This window comes from Gymnoscopelus braueri (assembly GCF_963280865.1).
Source record: "Gymnoscopelus braueri genome assembly, chromosome: 20".
Taxonomy (NCBI): Eukaryota; Metazoa; Chordata; class Actinopteri; order Myctophiformes; family Myctophidae; genus Gymnoscopelus; species Gymnoscopelus braueri.
In genome coordinates, this window is record NC_137622.1 from 15,456,822 (window position 1) to 15,480,593 (window position 23,772).

A 23,772-nucleotide genomic window follows, 5' to 3' on the forward strand; every position below is an offset into this window, starting at 1 on the left:
CTTGAGGGTAACCCTTTTCAGATTTGACATACCTGACCTGAGGTCATACTTTTATTAAGTCACAAGACTGAAACAACAGCTAGAGTGATTAAAAGTTTTAGTTATTTCCGCCAGGCCGGACGGCCGAAGGCCAGAGATTATGTTTCTGCCTCTGTGTGTGTGTGTGTGTGTGTGTGTGCGTGCGTGCGTGCGTGCGTGCGTGCGTGCGTGCGTGTGCACACACGTTTGTCTGTCTGTCTGTCAGTCTAATCTCGGACACCACTGGACTGATTGGAGTGAAACTTTGCACGCACACTCCCAGTAGACCAAAGAAAAAACACCATACCAAATCCTTTTTCATCTGCTTTATTGTAGTGCTATAACCGTCCTCTTCACGTTTTTGGCCTATAACTCTTGAGCTCTAGGTCATACAGTTAAAACAAAAAAAGTGTTTTCCCTGCATTTCTTGTAACATGACACAACTCCACATACAGTACCATACCAGATTTTCCACCATTTTCTGTTTTCTTCTAAAAAACACTGTGTCATGAAGATGTATCTGATCAGATTTCCGATTCCATTTTGATTGGATTTTGTATTATCACTAGAGGTTCGGCCCTCACATCTAGAGTAGTTCTGGCAGCTCCGCAGCCCTCACACCCACGTCGCACTGCCGATCCAACCGATATGTCTTGAGTCATAGTGTTGGGGGCTTTGTCATACCTGTTGCACCCGTCTGTCTTGTGTCCCTTTTGTGCCCATATGGAGATGTCTGTTTCTCTCTGTCTACCTGTGTCCCTTTTATGCCCATATATGGAGATATCTGTATCTGTCAGTCCTTGTCCCTTTTATGCCCATATGCCATGACGACACACTGAGGTTAGACAACACACTCGATATTTGGGCGTAGCTGCATTGGGAACTCTTTATATGGTTATGGATGAGTCAGAGTGACGTCAGACGTCCACCCGCCCCCTGGCCGGCCCTCCCATTAGCCAATTTGGATATAGGATTATTAGGCACAAATGCTCCGTAACAATGATCGTCAAACGTGTTTTTTATACTCCATATCATTTTCCTGTAAATTAGATTCACAAAATTGTGGGTGTGGGTAACCTGGCCTGGCAGAGATCTGTGTCCCGAGGAGTGTACTTTCCTAGTTGTCCATTGCCGATATAATCAGGGAGGTTTTTCTTTCAGATGTATTGTAGACTACCAGGGAATCTATTCCAGAAAACAGGCTCAAGGCAAACCATCATTCATCTCAATAATCTTCTAAAGCCACATATCTCACTTAAAATGGCTTTGTGCTTGCAGCGCACGTCCAATAATTTATTTTGCAGATACATCGGAGAGGAGCCTAATATTTAACGGCTCTTGCAGACATAATTTTATTGAATCGAACATTTAAGTCAATACGAACCTCCATACTGATACTCATGGATTGTTTCTTGAGATGAATCATCGGTTCATAATCATTAGTTGCATACTGTAGTGCACCTCCCTCACACTGTAGTGCAGCTTATACACAAACTCAAAGAGACTAAATTTTCTTGAAGAATTACAAAACATATCACAGACCAATGTAGAAAATGAATCAAACGGTCCCACTAATGTACTAGTAGCATACATATAGGTCATCATCCGGGAATTCGCTGTTGCACAAGGTTATCCAACCGAGGGCCGGCTCAGCTGTGTCCGAGGTTTGTCACATTATACAATTTATTTAGCACTTAACCATAGCCTTATTTACTGACAAAGACAATGGGAAATTTGCATTTGATCAACACAAAATGAATAGATTAACATTACTGTCAATGAGGTGCTGCCCAACACAATGATAGGTAGTTGTTGGTACGCAGCCATTCTGTGAGCTATTGAAGTTGGTTGTTTTCCACTCCAGCCATGTTCACACTGGCAGCCCAAATCAGATTAGCAAAAAAACACATGGAAACTGATTTGTGAGAATCCGATGTTAATCACATTCCTAGGTGGTTTGAAATGCGATTCAAATCAGATTTCTAAAGATGTGTCTCAGTCTGGAAGCTGAAACCTGATTTAGTTGGTACGACAGTAGTGTCGCTCGCCGAATATAGCCGATCTACAAGCTAACAGCGCTTCGCATCACAACGCATTGTGAGCTTGTTGTAACTGCTGTCATCGTCTACAAGTTGATAATTTGTTTTATTTCTCTAAAGTCCAAGTTCATAATTAAGAAGTTATTCAAGTCACATTTATGTACATTATTTCATGGTTATTTGTGAAGTTGTTGTAATGCTTTTATTTTGAAGTATCAAAGTCACGTTCTGTGTCTCGTTGGTCTGCTCTCATGTGAATGGGGTTCACAGGACTTTGTCATTAAGCAACGAGCAGCAAAGCAGGAAGGTGCAGAAGCTCTGTGTCATGTTGGTCACAAGAGACTGTCTAAACTTAAAGTTATAAGAAAGCCAAGGTTACTGTCTGAAGTTATAAGAAGGGTCATAAGGACCTGAAGACTGAAGAGTACTCCCTTTATGTGTAGCATGCAGCCAACGAGGTATTTGTTTGTTTGTTTGTACTGTCTGTATTTTACTCTGGTAAATGTCTAATTTACATGCTGTGCATGACGCCATCTTATGTTAATGTAACATACTTATTTTATGTTTATAGTTTTCACGGTGGATTGGAGGGATTGAAGTTACCTTCAATAAATCAGTAGCAAGGAAACCACTTGTGTCTGTCTGTGCTTGGAGGGAGTTACAGTGAAAACTCGCACTGTTCAACGATGCAGTGGACAACGTTAATTGACGGTCGTTAAGAACAAAGGACCAGGCGCAGCTGAGTGGAGCTTTCGTCATCAAGGACTGACAGCGCAGCTGCACGGAGTTTTCGTCATCAAGGACTGGTAGATGAGCCCAAAACGAAGTGCCCCCCCCCCCCCCCCACCCTCTCTTGCCCCTCTCACACACACACACACAGAAGATACAAAGGTAATCACAACGTTTTCAAGACAAAGCCATAAAGAACTGGACACTAACAACAGTGCTCTAAGAAGAGGGTTTTGAAGACACTGTGGAGTGTGTGGTAAAAAGTTTGGACTTATCTGCTCATTCAATTTAATTGAAGCTCATTTACAAGTCACAGTTAAAGTGCCAAGTTAAAAAAGGACAATACTTTTCTCTCTTTTGATGTTTTCAAGCTAAAAGTGTTTTTTGATTTTGCAAAAAATAAGTGAAGGTATTTGCCATTTGATATTGAAGTTTTCTAACTGCCATTGATATTTAAGTTTGATATCTACATCTTTGAAGTGGTTTAAACTGAGTGTTTTGAAAGGTAATATTCAAAAGTTGAATTAAGATTTTTGACTTATTTAAAAACTTTAGTATTTACATATTACATTTAAGTGATATTTACATAGTACACGTTCTTCTAAAAGTTGACCTAGAGAATTCATTTACTGTCAATATTTTCTGTTGACCTTTTTTGGACAATTTAAAAAGGTATTTACAAAGTGGGTTTAATTTAAGAAGTGATTAAAAATGTCACAGTCTGATGAGCCTACAGTACAGGTAAGGGACAGTAATAGGGATAGTAAGGATTCCCAAACCCAACCTGAAGAAGGTCAAGTGACCGGTGCTGAAAAGGAAATGCAAGTGGATCAAATCAAAGTTTTTCAAATAAGGTTCAAACACAGTTATGAAAAATGGAAAATACAGGTTAAATTCGCTAAGAAGTCATTATCACAGACAGAGCCTTCGACTGATTCAGTGATTAACGACATCATTCAAGAAGTCAAGAGGCTTTCTGCAGATGTCACATGTGCTTATGATAACCTACGCCAAGTCTCTACTCCAGAGCAAGACATACGACAAAAGGTAAATCTGTGTGTAGAGATTTCTACTTTCATTCTTTCCAGAGCTACAAGTCGACTGGATGGAAAGATTCCAGAAAAGGAGACAGAATGGCCAGAAGCAGGCTCTCTCTTTAACACAAGCTGTGATACAAGCTCTTTCGCTTCTATCTTGAAAGGCCGCTCAGAGCATTCCTCAAGGTCTTCTGTAAAACGACAAGACGCTGCCGCTGACACTGCTGCAAACCAAGCTGTTCTAAAAGTGATAGAAGAACAAGAAAGAGAACAATTGGAATTAGACCTCCTTGAGGCAGAAGCTAAAAAGAAGTTAGCTGAACTCGAGACAACAGTCAGAAAGCGTCGCTTACAGCAAGAAGCAGATGAGCTTGAGTATCGCTTACAAAGAGAAACCGACGAGGTGAAGCGAAGAATACAGAGAGAGGAAGAGGAAGCTAAGATGAAAGCTCAATTAGAAGAAGAGCATGTAGCTCTACAAAGGACTCTTGATGAGAAACGGAGAAAGATAAAGAAATTGGACACAGTGAAAAATCTTAATGCAGCACAAGCGAGAATGCTGGTATATGATCAAGGGAGCATCAAAGAAGAGCGGAAAGACATACTACTAGAACATGAGATCGTAGCAGATAACCAAGTACCTGCTCCTACAAGTCCTCTGTCCAAGAATATGTCTTCCGTACCACAAGTTGTGACCACCTCCAATGACAGTACAGCAGAGCTCGTTAAGATGCTAGCAGGCGCTCTAAGTGCCAACAGAATCCCAATTCCTGAACCTCCAATATTCAGTGGGGATCCATTGAAGTATAATGACTGGAAACTGTCCTTTGAAACACTGATAGACCAGAAGAACATACAAGAGAAAGAGAAGATTTACTACCTACGAAGATACATAGGTGGTCAAGCTAAGAAGGCACTTGATGGTTACTTCCTGCTCGGAACCGAATCTGCCTATGTTGCAGCATGGGAGATTCTGGAGGAGAGATACGGAAACCCATTTACCATTGCAAAGGCATACAGAGACAAGCTCCAAGCATGGCCTAAGATGGGGTCTAAGGACAGCTTTGAGCTCAGAGAGTTTGCTGATTTTCTTCGCAGTTGTGAGGCTGCCATGGTCCACATCAAGACATTGGAGATCCTAAATGACTGTAATGAGAACAGGAACATTCTTTCTAAGCTACCAGATTGGCTCACGTCGAGATGGAATCGAAAGGTTATTGAAACAGAAGAAGAGAGTAACCAATTCCCTTCCTTTAGCCAGTTTGTCAGGTTTCTAACAAGAGAAGCAAAAATTGCCTGCAACCCTGTTACTTCACTGCAGTCATTGAAACAATGTGAAGCTGACAACCCAAAGTCCCAAAGACAACAAAGTTTTGGAGCAAAGTCACTGAACACAAGTTCCAATGAAGAGACACTGACCACAAGCTCCAATGAAAAGACTGTCATAAAATGCATTCTCTGCGAGAAGACAGGGCATGAGTTGCACAAATGCTGGAAGTTCATGGAGAAAACAGTGTCAGACAGAGTCAAATTTGTTAAAGCAGAAAGACTATGTTTTGGTTGTCTCAAGTCTGGTCACCAATCAAAAAGTTGCAACATTAGGAGTGTCTGCGACACGTGCAAAAGGAAGCATCCTACTTGTCTGCATGAAGAGCGAGCCAAAGATGACCAAAGCACACCACAAACTAAGCCAAGCACAAGTCAAGAAAATCAAAATGATCAATCATCACAGTACCAAGAAGTTATTTCAAACAGAGTAATACTTCACGAAGCTAACGTACAAACAGCTGCAATAATTCCAGTCTGGCTTTCGTCCACGACTCAACCAGCAAAGGAAATACTTGTATATGCGTTGTTGGATTCTCAAAGCGACACAACCTTTGTGCTAAACAACGTAGCAGAAGCGTTGGAAGCAGATAAAGAACAAGTCAAGCTCAAGCTCTCTACTATGACAACAAGATCTACAGTAGTAAGCTCCCAAAGAGTAAGCAATCTAAAAGTCAGAGGCTTTTACTCCAGTAAAAGAATCTTCTTACCACCAGTCTACACTCGTGGGTTTATTCCAGCCAACAGAACTCACATACCAACAGGTGAAACTGCAAAAGCTTGGCCCCATCTAGAGCATCTCCAAGATGAGATACCACATCTGAAGGACTGCGAAGTAGGTCTGCTCATTGGGTACAACTGCTCACAAGCCCTACTTCCAAGGGAAGTTGTGTCTGGTAATGACAACCAGCCTTATGCGCAGCGTACAGACCTTGGATGGAGTATTGTTGGACATGGGAATCCCTGTGTAGACAACGGCGATGCCATCGGGATCAGCCATCGCATCATAGTGAAACAAGTAAAGGATAGAGCTGGAGAAGATGATCCAGTGCCCCAAGAAGATCTCAAGATACCTGGCGGGGAACGCAAGGTGGGAGAAATCAGGATAAATCAAGATAAAGGTGTGAAACAAAGAACTAGTGAAAGTGCAAGCTTAGAAGAAAGGAAAGAAGCAGAACTTGCTAACGTCAAGAAAGCAGTTACCAAGACCAAAGACAGTAAGCTGTACAAGTTGAATCCATTCCAGGATGAAGAAGGAACACACGCGAAGCATCCGGCAGTATTAAAGAACAGCCACAAGGAACCAAGACGAAAGTGTCACAAGAACAGAAGGAACTTGAAGGTCAATGACATCGTCCTTCTAGAAGAGGATCTGGCACCACCCAACCAGCAAAAGCTGGCCAGTATCACTGAAGGCTATCTAGGGTCAGATGATAGGGTGAGAAAACAAAAAATGATGGTTAGTGACATTGCATTTGATCAAAAGGGAAAACCCACAACTAAAAAGTTGTACCCTGAAAAACCTGGATAAAAAGGTTGTTGTTCTGCTTGAAGCAGAGGAAGATGTTTAATGTTTTCGCCTGAAATTTCATTGTAAATGTTTAATAACAGAAAAGGTTGAGGTTAAAAAAGTGTTAAAAGAAATCCCACGTCAAGGTTTGTGTGATTTGGTGGGAGTGTAACTGCTGTCATCGTCTACAAGTTGATAATTTGTTTTATTTCTCTAAAGTCCAAGTTCATAATTAAGAAGTTATTCAAGTCACATTTATGTACATTATTTCATGGTTATTTGTGAAGTTGTTGTAATGCTTTTATTTTGAAGTATCAAAGTCACGTTCTGTGTCTCGTTGGTCTGCTCTCATGTGAATGGGGTTCACAGGACTTTGTCATTAAGCAACGAGCAGCAAAGCAGGAAGGTGCAGAAGCTCTGTGTCATGTTGGTCACAAGAGACTGTCTAAACTTAAAGTTATAAGAAAGCCAAGGTTACTGTCTGAAGTTATAAGAAGGGTCATAAGGACCTGAAGACTGAAGAGTACTCCCTTTATGTGTAGCATGCAGCCAACGAGGTATTTGTTTGTTTGTTTGTACTGTCTGTATTTTACTCTGGTAAATGTCTAATTTACATGCTGTGCATGACGCCATCTTATGTTAATGTAACATACTTATTTTATGTTTATAGTTTTCACGGTGGATTGGAGGGATTGAAGTTACCTTCAATAAATCAGTAGCAAGGAAACCACTTGTGTCTGTCTGTGCTTGGAGGGAGTTACACTTGTAGATCGGCCATTTTCGATCAAGCAAGCTGTCGTACAGACTCAGGCCTATATTGTTATGTCGTTACCACAGTTTCGTAGCCAAAAGGTTCTGTTTGCATGAACAATTAAACTGATACAATTAAGACTCATCTTTACAGTAGCCAGTAGGTATGATCAGCGACCTCCAGCGGTGAACATGTGATTATTCAACTGGTCAGCACAGAGAGGTCTTTTTGCGAGCATAATTACCTGTAGGCCATGGTCTGTTGTTCCCCTGGGTCCCCTTACTTTACAACTGCAACCTTGAGATTTTGGAAAATAGTGCAGTATATATACTGTAGATCAAATCATCATGACATCACCACACTGCATTGGAGCAGTATTATTCATGAACCTCATTTCTAGAAGAGCAGGACACTACTTATATTGTTATTGACTATTAGAAAGATGTTATTTTCTTCTAAATATCCACAGGTTGACAAACTAGACATGGCTAATGTTCTCAGAATCAGAATCAGAATCAGAATCAGAATCTGGGCAAAATTCTGGGCACACATTGTGTAAATATACATACTGTAGACATTCTACACGGAAATACCACTGGTCTATTGGTAGAATAGGTTCCAGACATGCTCCACAGGAAAAGGGAATGGGTAAATGATCTGAACATCACATTAGTCCTCCTCAACATCTGGTCTTGGTCCTGGGTTTTACTAAGTCTTTTACGTGTCCCCACACACAGTCTGATAGTGTTCCGTCTGAATTCCATTTAGTCAACCTGCTGAGTATACACATTGTTTGTGACAGACAAATTAAGAAGTTACTACTTACATCAAGATTACCAAGGGTGATTAGTTAGATTGATGGAACTCAGATTAAAGTTCTGTGTCAATGAGAGACTGTCAACAGAAAATATTATAGTAGCATAAATGTGCAGGTAATGGAAGAATGTTATTCAATATTTCACCAAAACTGTACTCAATTTTAGTTAATTAAGTAACTCACTAATCTACCATTCTTTACTGTGTAAGACATAATTGTGAAAATATAAAAAATGGAAATAATTTGATAAACCTGCATTACACAGTAATTGATCTGTTATTCTTTCCATGTAATTTCCTTTTCCTTTGCTGCAGTTGAGTTATTGCTTTTTTATTGAATATGTGGAAGTCATTGTATGAGTTTATTATCGACTTGTTCAATGAAAGGAAAAAGGAAGTGTGCTGAATCTGCAGATTGTTGTTGTAGTAGTTCAATTGTTTGTTTGTGTTTCCATTTTATTAAACCACGGCGTTCACCACAAACGTGCATGATTTGGGCTCAAAACTATCCCAGCTTGAAAATTCCCAACTGAAAACAGTTGTTGTGGAACCAAGAAATTTGGAAACACTGCATCTGGTTTGATCAGACTCAGAGCTTAAGTTAAAAAATATCTTGAACCAGGTTTCTGGCAACAAACCTATAGATTACATTTGAATCATAACTAAATGTGTTTAGTATTGATAGTTGCCAGTTAACCACTTAAGCCCTATGTTATACTTTGTTGTACGACTGTGTCACGTGAAAATAGCCAAAATAGTGGATCTAGATGAACTGCTACGTTCACTATGTTTGAAAATTGTTTGACATGTTTTCAAATATTTTCAACAGTTTCGATTTTTTTTGAAAGAATGCACCTGAATGACATGCCAGAAATAGGGACACCAGTTTGAAAGTGGTTAACAAGGGGTCACCCAGCTTGCCTCCTCAGCACCCCGGTAACATCTATACACACTCAAATATTTCTAGACAGATGTTGCTTTGCTGATCATGAAGGAGCCAGGTGTAGTCTCCATCTACATGTCATGTGTGTTTTACACATGAATGGAGGTGATCATAGGGCTTTCATCTCTCTTAAGGAATGCTTCATTAGTTCAGGCGGGATAAGTGTGCCTGCACAGAAGCACAGAGATATGCTCATGTGTGAGTGAGTGCACACACTAGTGAATGCACTCATGCACACACGTGCACACACAACGGGCACGCGCACACGCATGCGCACACACACACACACACACACACACACACACACACACACACACACACACACACACACACACACACACACACACACACACACACACACACACACACACACACACACACACACACACACACACACACACAATGGAGAGACGCTCACTTCCTGGCTTTCATAACACCCTGTTTTCATTCCAGACGCATATCTTCTTCTCTCAACTCATTAGCTGTGAGGTTCTCTATCACTTGACAGGCTTGACCTGCGGGCTTCTCAGTGAGAGACAAACACAATGTTTTTCATGTGGTTTAATCAATAAGAATGTTTTTAATTGTAAAAGAAATGAAAATAATTGCTCAATCTGCAGTGGAATTTAACCACTTAAACACTACACACTTGGTTGACCGGAGTCCCCCGCCAGGGGTATAGGGCCCCATCCTTTTTTCCCCTCTGCACCAAACCTCCATGCCGAAAATATCCCATCTACAAGCTCACAACGAGTCACGTTGTGAACTTGTGTATCAGCTATTTTCGCTGAAAGTTCGCCTATTTTCATTGAATGTTTGCCTATTTTAATTGAAAGTTCGCCTTTTACGACATGCCCAGAATAATGACGTTGGGGTTCATGTGGTTAATGGCCCAGTGTGGGCTTGTCCTGAACATGTGAATTAGGTTTATATTTACATTCATGAAGTTTAGCTAATAGTTGTTTAACTATTTTAATAGCTTCTTTCTTACAAAAAAAACTGTTTTACTTCAAAGTTTACAATGTAAACAAACCTATTACAGGCCTACAATACAACAAACACAATTTAAAAAACAAGTTTTTGTCCTTCTATCGATCACTTAGAGAGTTATACCGCCCCCCCCCACACACACACACACACACACACACACACACACACACACACACACACACACACACACACACACACACACACACACACACACACACACACATACATACTCCATCATCATTATTCTCTTTGCTATTTAAAGTATTTTACATTGGAAGAATGGGGCGTGACATATAACATAACCATAGAATGTGCAACCGGTTCATCTAAAAGGCTTTACAACCCTTTTTTGGAAAGTTATAGGAACTAAGGACAAAAAAAAATGCTTTTTGAGGTGACAAACTTCCTAGTACATCAGTGTGAGTGTCTGTCCACAGAAATGCATGGTTATTCAACACACTCCATTTTGTGTTAAGAATGTTTTTTTCTAATGTGACATATAAAAGTGATGTAATACTAGGACACGTTTTTCCTACGCTATGCACTTTTTTTTTTCTACCTGTTGTTTTTATTCGCTGTCTGGTGTTTTTCTTAATGACTCCAAGGCTGCTGAATTTCCCCCGAGGGATCAATAAAGGTCTACTCTATCTTATGTAAATATCAGCTTGTGTTGTTTTCGAACGGAGACACATTGTTAGTGTCGCATTACTAGATAATAACATGTTTTTCTTATGATAAATAACACTGAAACTGAGCGATCTCTTCCAATTCAATGTCAAGTTAATGAATGTGAAGTAACCAGGCTTATATTGTAAAATACTGCCATCTGCTGGGCAAAATGTATCCTGCTCTTAGACAGAACAAGATGCATCACAAAAATGCTCAGATTGAAGGTTAATGAAGCCAACCAAACTGACTGCATTTGTGTTCCTCTCTTTCCAGGGTCTTTCAATAAGAACCTGCGCCCCCCAGAGTCCCTCTTCAAAGTGATCTTCTGGCTGGGTTACTTCAACAGCTGCATGAATCCCATCATCTATCCCTGCTACAGCCGTGAGTTCAAGATGGCCTTCATCCGCATCCTCAGGTGCCAGTGCCACCAACGGAAACGCCCCAGGTGGCGCGCGTACAACTACCGCTCCTCCAACTTCAACTCCTCCGTAAACTCCCGTAGATTATCTACCGAACACAACTCCGGTTGTTTGAACGGCAGCCAGCGCACGCTGCCCTCCTCAGCCAGCCCCAGCCCGCGTAACCTAAACAAGGGCCTCTCTCCCTGCCATGATGGGGACAACTTGTACACCTGGGGCGCCACCACCCCGAGAGGGGAGGCGAGTGGGGCCTCGGTGGGAGTCGGCCCCTCAAAGGAATCTACTGGTGATGTGTTTTCTTTCCGGCTTCAAATCGGAGGAAGGGAAGTATCGGACAAAGTTAGCTCAATTCCAGAGGACCAGGTGTGACTATCTGTATCATATTGAGCCATGGCTTAGGCTACTAATTCACTCCCTGTGGGGACTTGAATAACCAGCAGAGTGCTAATCTACACAGTAAAATCCTCAGTGTCACTGAAACTCCTAGAGTGCTCAAATGGAACCATTTGTTTCCACTCTCTGCGTTCAATTAACACTGAGGATTTTACTGTGTACCAGAGAGATGACATATACTGTAGGATTACATGCAGTTACGCACTATTTACATGTAAGTGGTTTAAATTTCATTCACATCACCCTTCATCAGAAAATGGATTATTAGTGTCATTACCATTGATGGTTCACATAAAGTTATCGAGTATAGATTATGCTGCTGTGTCAGAAGTGTTTTGGTCTGTGTTACTGTACATGTGATCATGTGTTGTGACAGCCAGGTGAAATGGTGCAATGTGAAACATACTGTAGGAGGCAGGAGCGTAGTAAAAGACAGGGTATCGATTGTGATTGCTCACACTGTAGTATATGGATTGGAAAGTGGCCAGTGCATGTGGGTGTTTATTACAAAAAAAAGCAAGACAGGAAAAAAACATATAAAAAAGTTGACAATGGCAGAACAAATGCACCCCAACACAACCTTTCCGCCCCCATTTTCAATTTTCCCTCGTAATTGAATCCATGTCTATCTTTTAGCTGTGAAGAGACTGTACAAGAGTAAGGAAAACGGACTTCTGTAATCTGTGTAACAGCAAATGATCGCATTTCTGTTACTATCACTTGATATCCTTACGGTATGTCGTGAAAATTAAATATAACCAGGTTTATCTCTTGTGTGCACAGTAATCATCTTGTTTATATGCTTGAGATCTTAACCACATGAACCCTAGCGTTCCTATTCTGGGCATGTCATAGTAGGCAAATATTCAACGAAAATAGGTGAACATTTGGTGAAAATAGCAGATCACACTGCGTTGCAATGCGACGTGAGCTTGTAGATCGGCTACAGTATATTATCCGCTATTTGACGCACAAAGAAGTATAGGGTTTAAAGGGATACTTCACTTTAGGGCCGGGGACACATTTAAAAAAAATATTAAAAATAAATGAAAAAAGTTATGGAAAATTCATGGCCCCCTCATGCATTAGAGTGTCCTACTAATGTGTGAGGGGGCCATGAATTTTCCATAACTTTTTTCATTTATTTTTAATATTTTTTTTAAATGTGTCCCCGGCCCGAAAGTGAAGTATCCCTTTAAGTGGTTAAAAGAGAGGTTTGAAGATAAAGCTAAGTTATCACTATGGGATAAAGTTGTGACACTTAAATAAATATAAAATGTCAACATCTGCATCTCTCAAGTCATTCCAGCTTGGTGCAATAAGAAAAATGTAATATGAGGTGGACGATTATAATGGATGTACTGTCAAGATAAAGATCTCAATTTCTCATCCACTACTTTTCAAACATCTAACTATGACTGTCTGTCGCCACAAAAGACCATCCGAGAGGATAGGATATCTTTGTGTGTTTGAAATAGAGGTCGTCCTATATGGATTTTTCAAGGGCATTACTGATTCCGATATGTTGAGGACAGGAAGGTCCATGATATCTACCAATTTCGTCTCTCTTTCTTGAAGATTCCAATATTCATAATTAATGTAGCCAACTCTTACATAAAAGGGATCTGATTCCACTGTCTACGCACGTCGCACGTGCCTTTGATTATAGTCAGGCATGTATATTGTTTACCATATTTTACATTTTACATTTAAGCACTCTTACTGACTGTTTAAGAGAAATGTTTTTTTATATATTCAAAAGTATGAAACCAATTTTTAAACAAACAAAAACTTCACAAATTTGAAAAAATCTGCCATCTCAGGATCCTTAGCTACCGATCACAATATGGTACAAATGTATATGTATCGGTCGGTAGGTTGTCCTCTAGTTTGAACACTGTACAAGGGGCTACACACATTATGATGAGGTGATAAACAGTAACAGAAAGAACCCAGTGGCTCCATGTGTAGAAGGAACAGACAGTTGTTAAATAATTACACAGCCGTAGATCAAGTAGTGAGACAGGTTTCTCTGGGAGTAGCATTTAACAATGGATTCATGCTGTATGTACATATGGACGAAAGTTCTATGATCTGTCTGTCTCTACCACTGTCAAAGTCCTGCATCCATGGAATCAACAATAACTCAGGCCACCACAGCTCGTCTACCGATGGCAAAACCGGTGGGGATCTGTTAGGGTTCAAGTGTCTTTGCTCAGGGACACTTCGGCACGTAGACATAAGTTGGCCGGGAGGCGAACCAGTGACCTTCTGCTTACCAGACTACCTCAACCAAACTTCTCGTCAGCTTTTGTGGTTTCCATGGCAACGGCAGATTTCCTGGCGGCAGTGCTGGTGGTGCCCTTCAGTCTGGTGATCCCTTTCTGATTTATACTTCAACATGCGATGGCGTATAAATTAAGCTAGCTGTCTTTTCAGTGATTATCTGTCGGAGGAGAAAAAAGGAACCGTGAGCTCTATCCAGCAAGAGGATCTCGGATCCTCAGAACTTCACCTTTTAAGCAGAATGTTTGATATGAAACCTACTGCCTGAGGAAGACCAGCAATGTTGAAACAAGATGCGTTTGTGTTCCAGATTGAGTATTGAAGATTGTTGAAGAGTACCCAGGATGTTTTTATTGATATTATTACAGCTTGGAATAATGTGAAAATAAGAATTGTCATGAACCTTGACTTAACCATAAGTTATTTTTATTCTGGTCACATCTAAGCTTTCTGTTATTCCTGTCAAGAGGTTTTATTTGTATTTTTATAATCATCATAATGACCAATAATAAAACAAAAAAAACAGGGATTTGGATACATACATCAGATAAAAGTCCAGATACATCCCTGGATGTTATCACTATGCAGAAAGGCGTGCAAAGTAATTGTGCATGTGTAGTTGTCATTTTACAGTTCAGCTGTCTTTACCTAACTTGCACTGGCTTGCAGTCCTTACTTCATGTATCATCACGTTTTAAAGACAATGTACTGGATGCTAAAGAATTTCTACTCAACCTATAGCTTTGAGCCAACAGAGGACAACATCCTGTTACAGAAAACAAACAGCATAGGCTACTTCTTGCTCATACAGGGCTCCACCTGGATCTGAGGTATGTGTGACAGGATTGGAAAAGGGAGGAATTTGGCAGTGATCACTGCGAAACCAAAGGCATATCTGTACCTGAATGCCACTCCTCTCGTTTCACTTGCTCCTCATACATTTCTTTCCTTTTCTCTTCTCTGCTTTCACCAACATGGCCTTCGCTGGGAAATACGAGCTAGAGAGTCAAGAAAAGTATGACGAATTTCTGCAAATCATCGGTACAGTAGGATGTTACATTTTCTAATTGATTCCTATAAAATGAGGCTCATTAATACAGATATTTGAAAGAGTAATTTGAGTAAACCTTTTCTGTTTTTGGAATTTTCTCATTCTAAACTATAGGTTTAACTAAAGCCAAGACAGATCATAAAGTGATAACAGAGGTGGTTCAGAAGGGTAATGATTTTACCTGGACACAGAGCATTCCCAACTGGACCTGGTCCAATGACTTTACTGCTGGCCAGGAGTGTGAACTGAAGACAATGATAGGCCCCACATTCAAGGTGAGTGAATGAAATAAAGAATCATTGTATGACAAATTACTCAAAAATAAATGTTACTTACATAACGGTATGGTTAAAACACTTTCCTTATTTTGTCTATTTGTTCCACTTAGGCCATGGTTAATTTGGAGGGAGGCCAGATTTCAATACAATTTCCACAATACCACTTCACCGCTGAGATCAAAGAAGATAAACTTATAATGGTGAGAGCGGTAACCACCACATTCACATTCACTGAATTACAAAAACATGACTGCATATCATGTGCAACAGCATTATACATTGAACACAAATAGCCTCTCTATGCAAAGATTTCTGGTCAGTGAGACTTTTGGTTGTTGTTGTTATGATGCATTTTACATATCCTAAACCACTAATGGTCTGTGGCAGTGGTCCTGGGACCACCAGTGGTCCTTGAGGGGGTTCCAGGTGGTCCCCAGCTAAATGATGGAGAGTTTGTAACCAAATGGACCCTTATAGATCTTTAACTCTTGAGAGTGTAAAATGAAACCAAATGGACCCCTACGGCTCCATTTGGTTTCATTTTACGCTCTCTAAATTATTGTTAAACATCTGCATTACTTAATTAAAGAATTGTTATTTTGATCAACGTTTGCCTGTTATCTCTCCTATCTATGGTAAAGTTAAAAATAATTGTATATACAGGATGGATGTGTGGACAAAATCGTATCCAACGATAACAAAAAACTAACTTTACATAATCTGTTCCCTGTCATGAATTCTAGAATTGCGTAACCCCAGGAGAGAACGGCGTGACATTCAAACGGATCAGCAAGAGGATCTAATGTTGCAACTCCCAACATGTCCCAACAGAAGCATTTAGCACCCTGAGAGAGGACACAGAGGGAGAGACAGAGACTGTTACATTCCTCTTTATGTACAGCGATGAAAACATCCCTACCATGTACAGTAGAGCTCATTATGTTGTCTGTTTTAAAGTTTAAAAAACACACATTGCAGTATGAAACCTTCAAAATGAGTTAAATGCATTTTTTTAATTCTCTCAATAAAAACACACCAGTATGAACTGTTTGTGGCATGCATTGGTGTAGTAAACATACATTAATAGACTATGCATGATGTAAATTGTATTTCTAAGAGGTCAGATCATTCAAACAAGAGGGTGATGCTGCATTAGTTCTTGCTGTTCAGAATGTGCCCTTTATCCAAAGAATTAACATGTTTCACTTGAAATGTGATATTTTCTATTGGTTAATTAATAGAACTTAGGCTAAAGCTATCATGAATTGGTCGTAGTTTTCCTTGCAGTTATATGGCAAAACGCAGATGTCTTCAGCATTGTTGAGGTTAAGTGAATGAAGTATCATCGCTGTCGGGCGGACACCTTGTAGGCTATGTCCAAAACCGTTACTTTTTAATAAAGGATTCTGGTTACATTATCACCAGAGTAAACAGGCTGACCAGGTATGGTGACAATGTTGCAGTGCTATAGTTACAAAAAAAAGTACTCACATTTTTTACTGAAGTAAAAGTATCAATCCTACAATGTAGAAATACTCTGTTACAAGTAAAAGTCCAGAATTTATAATTTACTTGAGTAAAAGTACAAAAGTATTGGTATTAAAATGTACTTGAAGTACCAAAAGTAGAAAGTATTCATTAATCAGAATGTCCCGTTTCACAAGTTTTCAAATGTATAAAATGTATAAACATCTTTTGAAAATAGCAGATCTACAAGCTCACAATGCGTCGCATCGCGACACATTGTGAGCTTGTAGATCGGCTATTTTCACATGGCCGAAATATATATAGGGCTGAAGAGGTTAATGTATGTTTTGTAATAATAATCCAAATCTACAAAGTAACTAGTAATTAAAGTTTTCAAATAATTGTTGTGGAATAAAAGTACAATATTTGCCTCTGAGATGTAGTGGGGTTACTAGAAGTAAAAGTACTAGAAATTGGAAATACTCCAGTAAAGTAAAAATACCTAAACATTTTACTTACGTACAGTACTTGAGTAAATGTACTTAGTTACTTTACACCACTGCAAACACTTTGGCTACATTGTTATAGCCTAATAATTGCATGTAACCACAGTTCGGTCAATGATGCAGCAGACACATTCACAGCTTTTACTGAGTTCTGAGTAAAAGACACATGAAACACACATATTGTCAGAGGCAAGTTATTGTCTCTTTCGGCATGGCGAGAGAGTATGTTTTACCCTCCGTCCGTCCGTCCGTCCGTCCGTCCGTGTGTGTGTGTGTGTGTGTGTGTGTGTGTGTGTGTGTGTGTGTGTGTGTGTGTGTGTGTGTGTGTGTGTGTGTGTCCGTCTGTGACCAGCTAATCTCCGCCACCGTTGGCTTGATCGCAGCGAAACTGTGCACACTCACTCCCTGGATGCCAATTCCGAACTTCTGCCCCAAATTTTTCACATGGGCCTTTTATAGCGCCACCAGGAGGCCGATTTGTGCAAAAAATTTTTACAGTACTCCTACAGATTTTGCCCAAAAATCTCGCAAATCGGTACACAGTATCTCTATAGTCATTAAACAAAACAGGTCTTTCAGATTTTTCATATTCCATCCTGATTGGCTAAAAATGGCTTCCAAAGTTTGCAGGAGTGCTTTGTTTTCAACAAGATGCCTCAAATCATGAACACAGCATGCACTTTCCGTGACATTTTGCATGCATATTTCCACTATGCCGAGGAAGACATGCCACTTGAAAATTTTCAAATCAGCCTCATGGTGGCGCTATAACAGGCCAATTCATGTTTTTACCTATAACTGCACTGATCTGTGTAAAACTTTGTATGCGCACTGGCGGAGACCAGTGCGCTCCGAGGAGCACTTTTTCTAGTTGGTTTCTCTCTCCAACTCCTACAAAGGCCAAAACAGATGTGCAAAGCCACTTAAAGCTATTGACTTCATCTGACCACACTGTGTCACTATTGACTCATTTGAGTGTACTACAGCACTATTAAAGGAGAGATCCGGACATTTTAAGTGTTATCTTTGATGTGTCGCTTATCACTCACCATCCTTGAAAGGGAAGTTGAGTTATTTCAGAGAGTCCCGTGTCTTCATTTTTTCGTCATTTACACTGTGTGTGTGTGTGTGTGTGTGTGTGTGTGTGTGTGTGTGTGTGTGTGTGTGTGTGCGTGCGTGCGCGAGACTAGTGTCAGATGTAACAGATGCCACAAAACTCAACAGTGCAGCTGCCTGCCATGTGCACAAAGACAAAATCAGTTTGACAAAGGTAGCCTAATCTGACTGCCAGGAGCAGAAAATGTTTGGACCTGATCTATGTGTCTCAGAGAAGAGATTATCTGCAGAGACGGATGCTGGGGACAGAGAGTGAATAAAAATGTCTCAGGTTGTAATGTGTTCAAATGCACTGTGCGATTATAGGGCCTACTATGATGTTTGTTTAGCTCAGATAGCTACAGTTGTTGGAGCTTTTGCTTCCTTTCCACTGTGGTTTGTGTGGTAAAACCATTATATTAAGAAACCAAGTGTTTTATAATGAAATACGTTTATTGCAGATACTGCACTGCACTATACTTGCACCTTCAAAACAAAATGCATGGTATTTACTAGGTCTCCAAATATAAATCCCTTTACTGGTATTTACACTCTTGAGGTGAACAAATTGAGCTGGTCACATCTTATAAATACCTGGGCATTCGGCTAGATGCCAAACTCTCATTTAAGGTTCATGTGGAGAACCTAATCAAAAAATTAAGAGGACAAATTGGCTTCCTTTACAGAAACAGGTCCTGTTTTTCTTTTAACAGCAGAAAGACTATTGTTCAATCTGTAATAATGGCTGTATTTGACTATGGGGATATACTGTACAGTATCATGCTTCACTCTCCACACTGAAGCCTCTGGAAGCAGTCTACCACAGTGCTTTGCGTTTTATTACTGGCGATGATTATCTCACCCATCACTGTATTGTATATGATAAAGTGGGTTGGCCATCTCTCGCAGTTCGTAGAGAGCAACATTGCATTTTTTTTATTTATAAGGCCTTGTGTGGTAAACTTCCTTTATACCTATCCTCGCTTTTGGAATCAAAGGTTACTGGACATTCAACACACAAACTCACAAACACACATTAGCTGTACCAGTCCACGTAAGAGCAGTGAACAAGGAAAAACTGCTTTCATGTATTATGCTCCACACAAATGGAACAAACTTCAGGACTCTCTGAAACTGGTGCGATTGGTCTCAATAGAGACATTCAGGGTGCTTCTTGAGGACACTCTACATAGGGGCTGCACCTGTTTCATGTAACACTATGTTTATTTGCATCTGTGACATTGTAATGTGATTCAAATGTCTCTTATTGTTCCTCATTATGTATGCATTTTATAATGTGATTCAAATGTCTGTTATTGTTTCTCATTATGTATGTATTTTATATGTTGTTATCAGGGCGTCCTCGAAAAAGAGAGCTTGCTCTCAACGTTGGGCTTCCCTGAATAAATAAAGGAAAAAGAAAAGAAAGAAAATAAGTCTTACTTCTCCCTTACTTACAGCATTGAGTCTTTCTATTAGGCTATTATTGTCCATTAAGTTTCAGAGACATCTAATTTCATAGAAAAGTAATAGGAATTTCCTAGAATGCTTTACCTCCAGGCATAAATGCAGATTCCACTCATAGTGAAACTAAAGTTGAGGGTATCAAAATGTGTCATGTTCATGGGTGTAGGTTTCACTTCACTTTGTGCATTTAGTCTCTGGCCTAAAAACAGCTGGTGATACAAACCTGGTGATACAAACTAGACTATAGGTTGTATATTGTTGTATATATTGTTCTTTACTTTGTAAACAAAGTACTCTTATGTTCATAAATGATTTGGCTTGAACATGTTGCTTTATGTGGAACAGATCCGGCTTCCCAGTACTTTGGGGGTGCCGGTGAACTAATATAAACAAAATATTCAATAAGTAACTAAAACATAATATAGTACCCTAATACAAAAAGTTAATACAACACCCTATCGCACACCAATCTGGGAACCCATTCAGTAAAAAGAAAGAAATATCTTTTTTGTGGGCTTTTTCCTCTGGGGGCACAACCTCCTGTTTTGTGTAAAACAGGAACTCGGGTTTGGCTACTCCCCTTTCTTAGTCCACTTCCTCCCGGGTGCTTCTGTGTTTATTCCTACTAACATTACATGTTTAAGACAGTGGTGTTGAGAGATTAATCGCACTCGCACACAGACACATATAAACACACCTACACAAATGGACCAGGCCGTTGATCTGCTTTGTTATTGTCAATAACGTTCCCTTTTTTGTTATGTAATTTCAAAATGTATTTTTATTTAAACATAACATGCACTTATTTTCACCAAATGCAATTCACGTTTACAAAAAGACACCAAATGGGCCAACTGGACTCAATCAAACTATGATTATATATAAGCTATACATAAACTATAATTATCATATAAGCCAATTAACACCACAGAACCTTTAAGAGTTGAAAACAACAAAGTAGCAAATTGGATGGACATTGCAAGTCACATGCAGACTATAGAGGGAAGAGCTACTGAGTAAATCAACAGTTTTCATATTTTTATGTGATAAGTTTAACTGACACCCAACTATTTGGAGTTGACTGTGAACATTTAGCGAGTTACGTGCTCATGCAGAGGTAAGGGGCAAACTGAAGCAGTGAGGCTCCCTTCAGTTGAACAGAGCAACAGAGACCACTGGTGCTACCAGGAGCAAGAGGCTAACAGCAATGTTTGCGGCACCGTTGCACATGTTACCCTGGCAGCAAGTTGCATTTTCAACTTGCATGACTCCGATGTTGATGCTTGACATACACATGCTTTTTTGGGCGCAGCCCATCACTTTCTCTTTCGGTTTGCCATTCATAACCGCTGTGAACAACAACAACAACAAAACACATTACTTTAACGTCTGCTCCACTCATGATTTAATGTGCACACTTCCTTGTTGTGACTCAACTTTATAATCTGAACCAGCACTAACTCCAGCTATAGTTTGGTCATAGCACTTAACAGCAAAACAATAATCTTGATAGCAGTATTCCAGCCATAGTATAAAAGAGGTAGTGAGAGAGATCGACAACCTAACCCCCTCATTACTGGAAATACAGTATAACCTATCTGAAGCCCAGCCCCCCATCCCTGCAACCAACAACCACAATGCACCCACAAACAGCTGTACAGGGTGCACCCATGGTTGACAGCCCATGAGTGGGTCTTAAACATAATTCTCTATAACATACAGTAGATAATAACCCACACACATATGTACAGGTCATTATATTACTGTCTGTTTTTAACACTCCAAGTCTCGAAAAATCATTGAACATTCTTCTGAGCTTAGGAATGTGAAATATGTGCGTAAAGGTCATATAAAGCCATAAGCTTATTACCATATCCTGACATGCAGCGATCCTCATCCCCAGAACATGATAATTCTTTCATGTCAGCGCAGTCGGCGCCTTTGCAAGTGTAGCACATCATCGCATTGGTAGAAGAGTTGGTAACTGTACGGATACAATTTTGAAAAGATCATATTGATGATGTCCCTGAAGCCCATATTATACCAACAAAACACTATTCACATTCACATGTGGGAACTGTCTAGTTCAAACACAAGTTTATTGCACTTCATTGGTCTCTGGCAGCTGAAAGTTATGTAACTCATCTAAGGGCTAAACCAACACCAGACTGTAGTGTTCTTCCCATCCACACCTGTGCAGTGGTTATTGTGCAGGCCTGTGTTTATAGGTACTTACTTGAGGGATACTTAGAGTTGCAGAGGTTGGTGTTGCAGCACATGGCGTATGCACGCCTGGATCCAACGTTCATTGAGCCACTAGCACACATCTTCCCTCCGCAAGACATGTCAGACATTGTCATATTCTTGCCATCTTAAAACAAACAGAATATTAGTCTCTGCCAAATGATGTCTTTTGTATACCATAAAATGACTGTAATCTATGACAGTTTTACCTCACAAAATGAAATAGAGAGTTTAAACCCCTATCACATACCCATGTACATGACAGTTGCTGCAGTACAGGTGCTCCCAGCTCCACAATCTGGCTTGGTGGCTGTGCAGGATGATCCTTTAGCAACCGGCGAGCACTTATGACATTGTATGGCATAGCCTAAGACATCAGGTAGATAATCAGGTTAAAGTTTAAAACTAATGTAAAATGTACATACAGCTTGAAACAATACTACAAAATCGTTTTGTAGGTTAACAAAAGGACAGAAAAAAAATATGTTTCAGGCCCTTGGGACACAGCTGTATGTTGCTGTTTGGCCCCTGAGCGAAGTTGAGAAGCCCTGCTTTTACTGCATACTTATAATCTGATGTGAAAGTGTGAGGATTTCACACTGAATTTACCTAAACATTGTAGCATTTACATGTATATTATAGTTATAGTATTATTTAGATAAAAGGGTACATTTCTCAATGGATACAAAATAAATGAATAAATAAAAAGGTTTTGTGAAAAGATTGGAAGTGATGAAACAAATAAATGAGCAGACAACATTGGAACTGGAACACAAGCTGATAAATGATCTTTGTGGGGTTCTCTCTCCTGATTGGATGAAATATGTAACCCACCTGAAAATATATGTTCTGTTTAAGAGCTGGAGGGAGGGCGAGACCCCTGTTACTGAACAAACACTCTATAGCATGGGTCTTCAACAGGGTTACTAGTACTACAGGGGGGCCGCCCTTTTTACATCAAACCACTTGAACCCTAGCATCTCTATTCTGGGGGGAACATTCACAGAGAATAGCAAATCTACAAGCTCACAATGCGTTGACTTGTTGTGAGCTTGTAGATCTGCTATTTTCGGCGAAGAGGTTTGTTGTAGAGGGGGGAAAAGAGCAGACCAAGTACAGAGCCAAAGGTCAAGTTTACTAAGAAATGGTTAAATGTCTGACAATGAATTAATAGAAAAGATAAAATGTAAACAAACAAACAAACAAAAACATTAATTTACACAACTATGAGTCTATGAAGCTATCTATGAAATCTATGAAAAAGTTACTTGCCTTTCGGGAAAAACATAAACCCAAGGATCAGTACGATCAGATGCATGGTGTTGGACGGAGAGGTTCAAATGAAAGATTGGACAGAGAGACAGCTTTTAATAAGTCTACAAAGGGGTAGGTGTAATGTCTTTTGCAAGTTATTGCCAATGCCGGTAGCAATGTTTTGGGGAACTTTCGACAGAATATGGTGAGCAGAATGGGTGTTGTAAGCAGCAATCCTCATCTCCACAACAGCAGCGCTTCTTGAAATTGGCAGAGGGGGCGACCAGAGCTGTAAGGTTTAAATTTGTAAGGTTTGAAAATGTTGTATTGATTGAACACTGAACCCCATGTACAACAAAACATTCACAATGTTCACGTACAGTATTCACACATGGGAACCGTCTAATTCAGTATATGCAGAAAAGGTCTGTAAAACAAATATTATACTGTGTGGCTTTTTGGATGCAAACATATTTTTTTCAAT

At 39.9% G+C, this 23,772-nt stretch overlaps 3 protein-coding genes across 3 annotated transcripts in view; 2 read left to right on the forward strand and 1 right to left on the reverse strand.

Moving 5' to 3' along the window:
- LOC308075814 (alpha-1A adrenergic receptor-like) overlaps positions 1 to 12,604 on the forward strand; it is a 29,206-nt gene extending 16,602 nt beyond the window's left edge. The window contains exon 2 of the mRNA XM_080415784.1: positions 11,102 to 12,604. Within this exon, the coding sequence (XP_080271910.1) occupies positions 11,102 to 11,616 (515 nt within the window). The 3' untranslated portion in view covers positions 11,617 to 12,604. The remainder of the gene's footprint in view (positions 1 to 11,101) is intronic.
- Positions 12,605 to 14,756: 2,152 nt separating this feature from the next.
- On the forward strand, positions 14,757 to 16,344 carry LOC308076000 (gastrotropin-like). The gene is made up of 4 exons (XM_080416051.1): positions 14,757 to 14,967; positions 15,092 to 15,252; positions 15,366 to 15,455; positions 15,999 to 16,344. Exons 1-4 carry the CDS (start codon positions 14,832 to 14,834, stop codon positions 16,056 to 16,058), a joined length of 447 nt encoding a protein of 148 aa, XP_080272177.1. The 5' UTR covers positions 14,757 to 14,831; the 3' UTR covers positions 16,059 to 16,344.
- A 4,197-nt stretch (positions 16,345 to 20,541) lies between these two features.
- LOC308075502 (uncharacterized protein) lies at positions 20,542 to 23,393 on the reverse strand. The gene is made up of 5 exons (XM_080415411.1): positions 23,307 to 23,393; positions 22,285 to 22,401; positions 22,027 to 22,161; positions 21,661 to 21,774; positions 20,542 to 21,139 (listed from the first exon to the last, which is right to left on the reverse strand). Exons 1-5 carry the CDS (start codon positions 23,350 to 23,352, stop codon positions 20,940 to 20,942), a joined length of 612 nt encoding a protein of 203 aa, XP_080271537.1. The 5' UTR covers positions 23,353 to 23,393; the 3' UTR covers positions 20,542 to 20,939.
- Between the last annotated feature and the right edge of the window lie 379 nt (positions 23,394 to 23,772).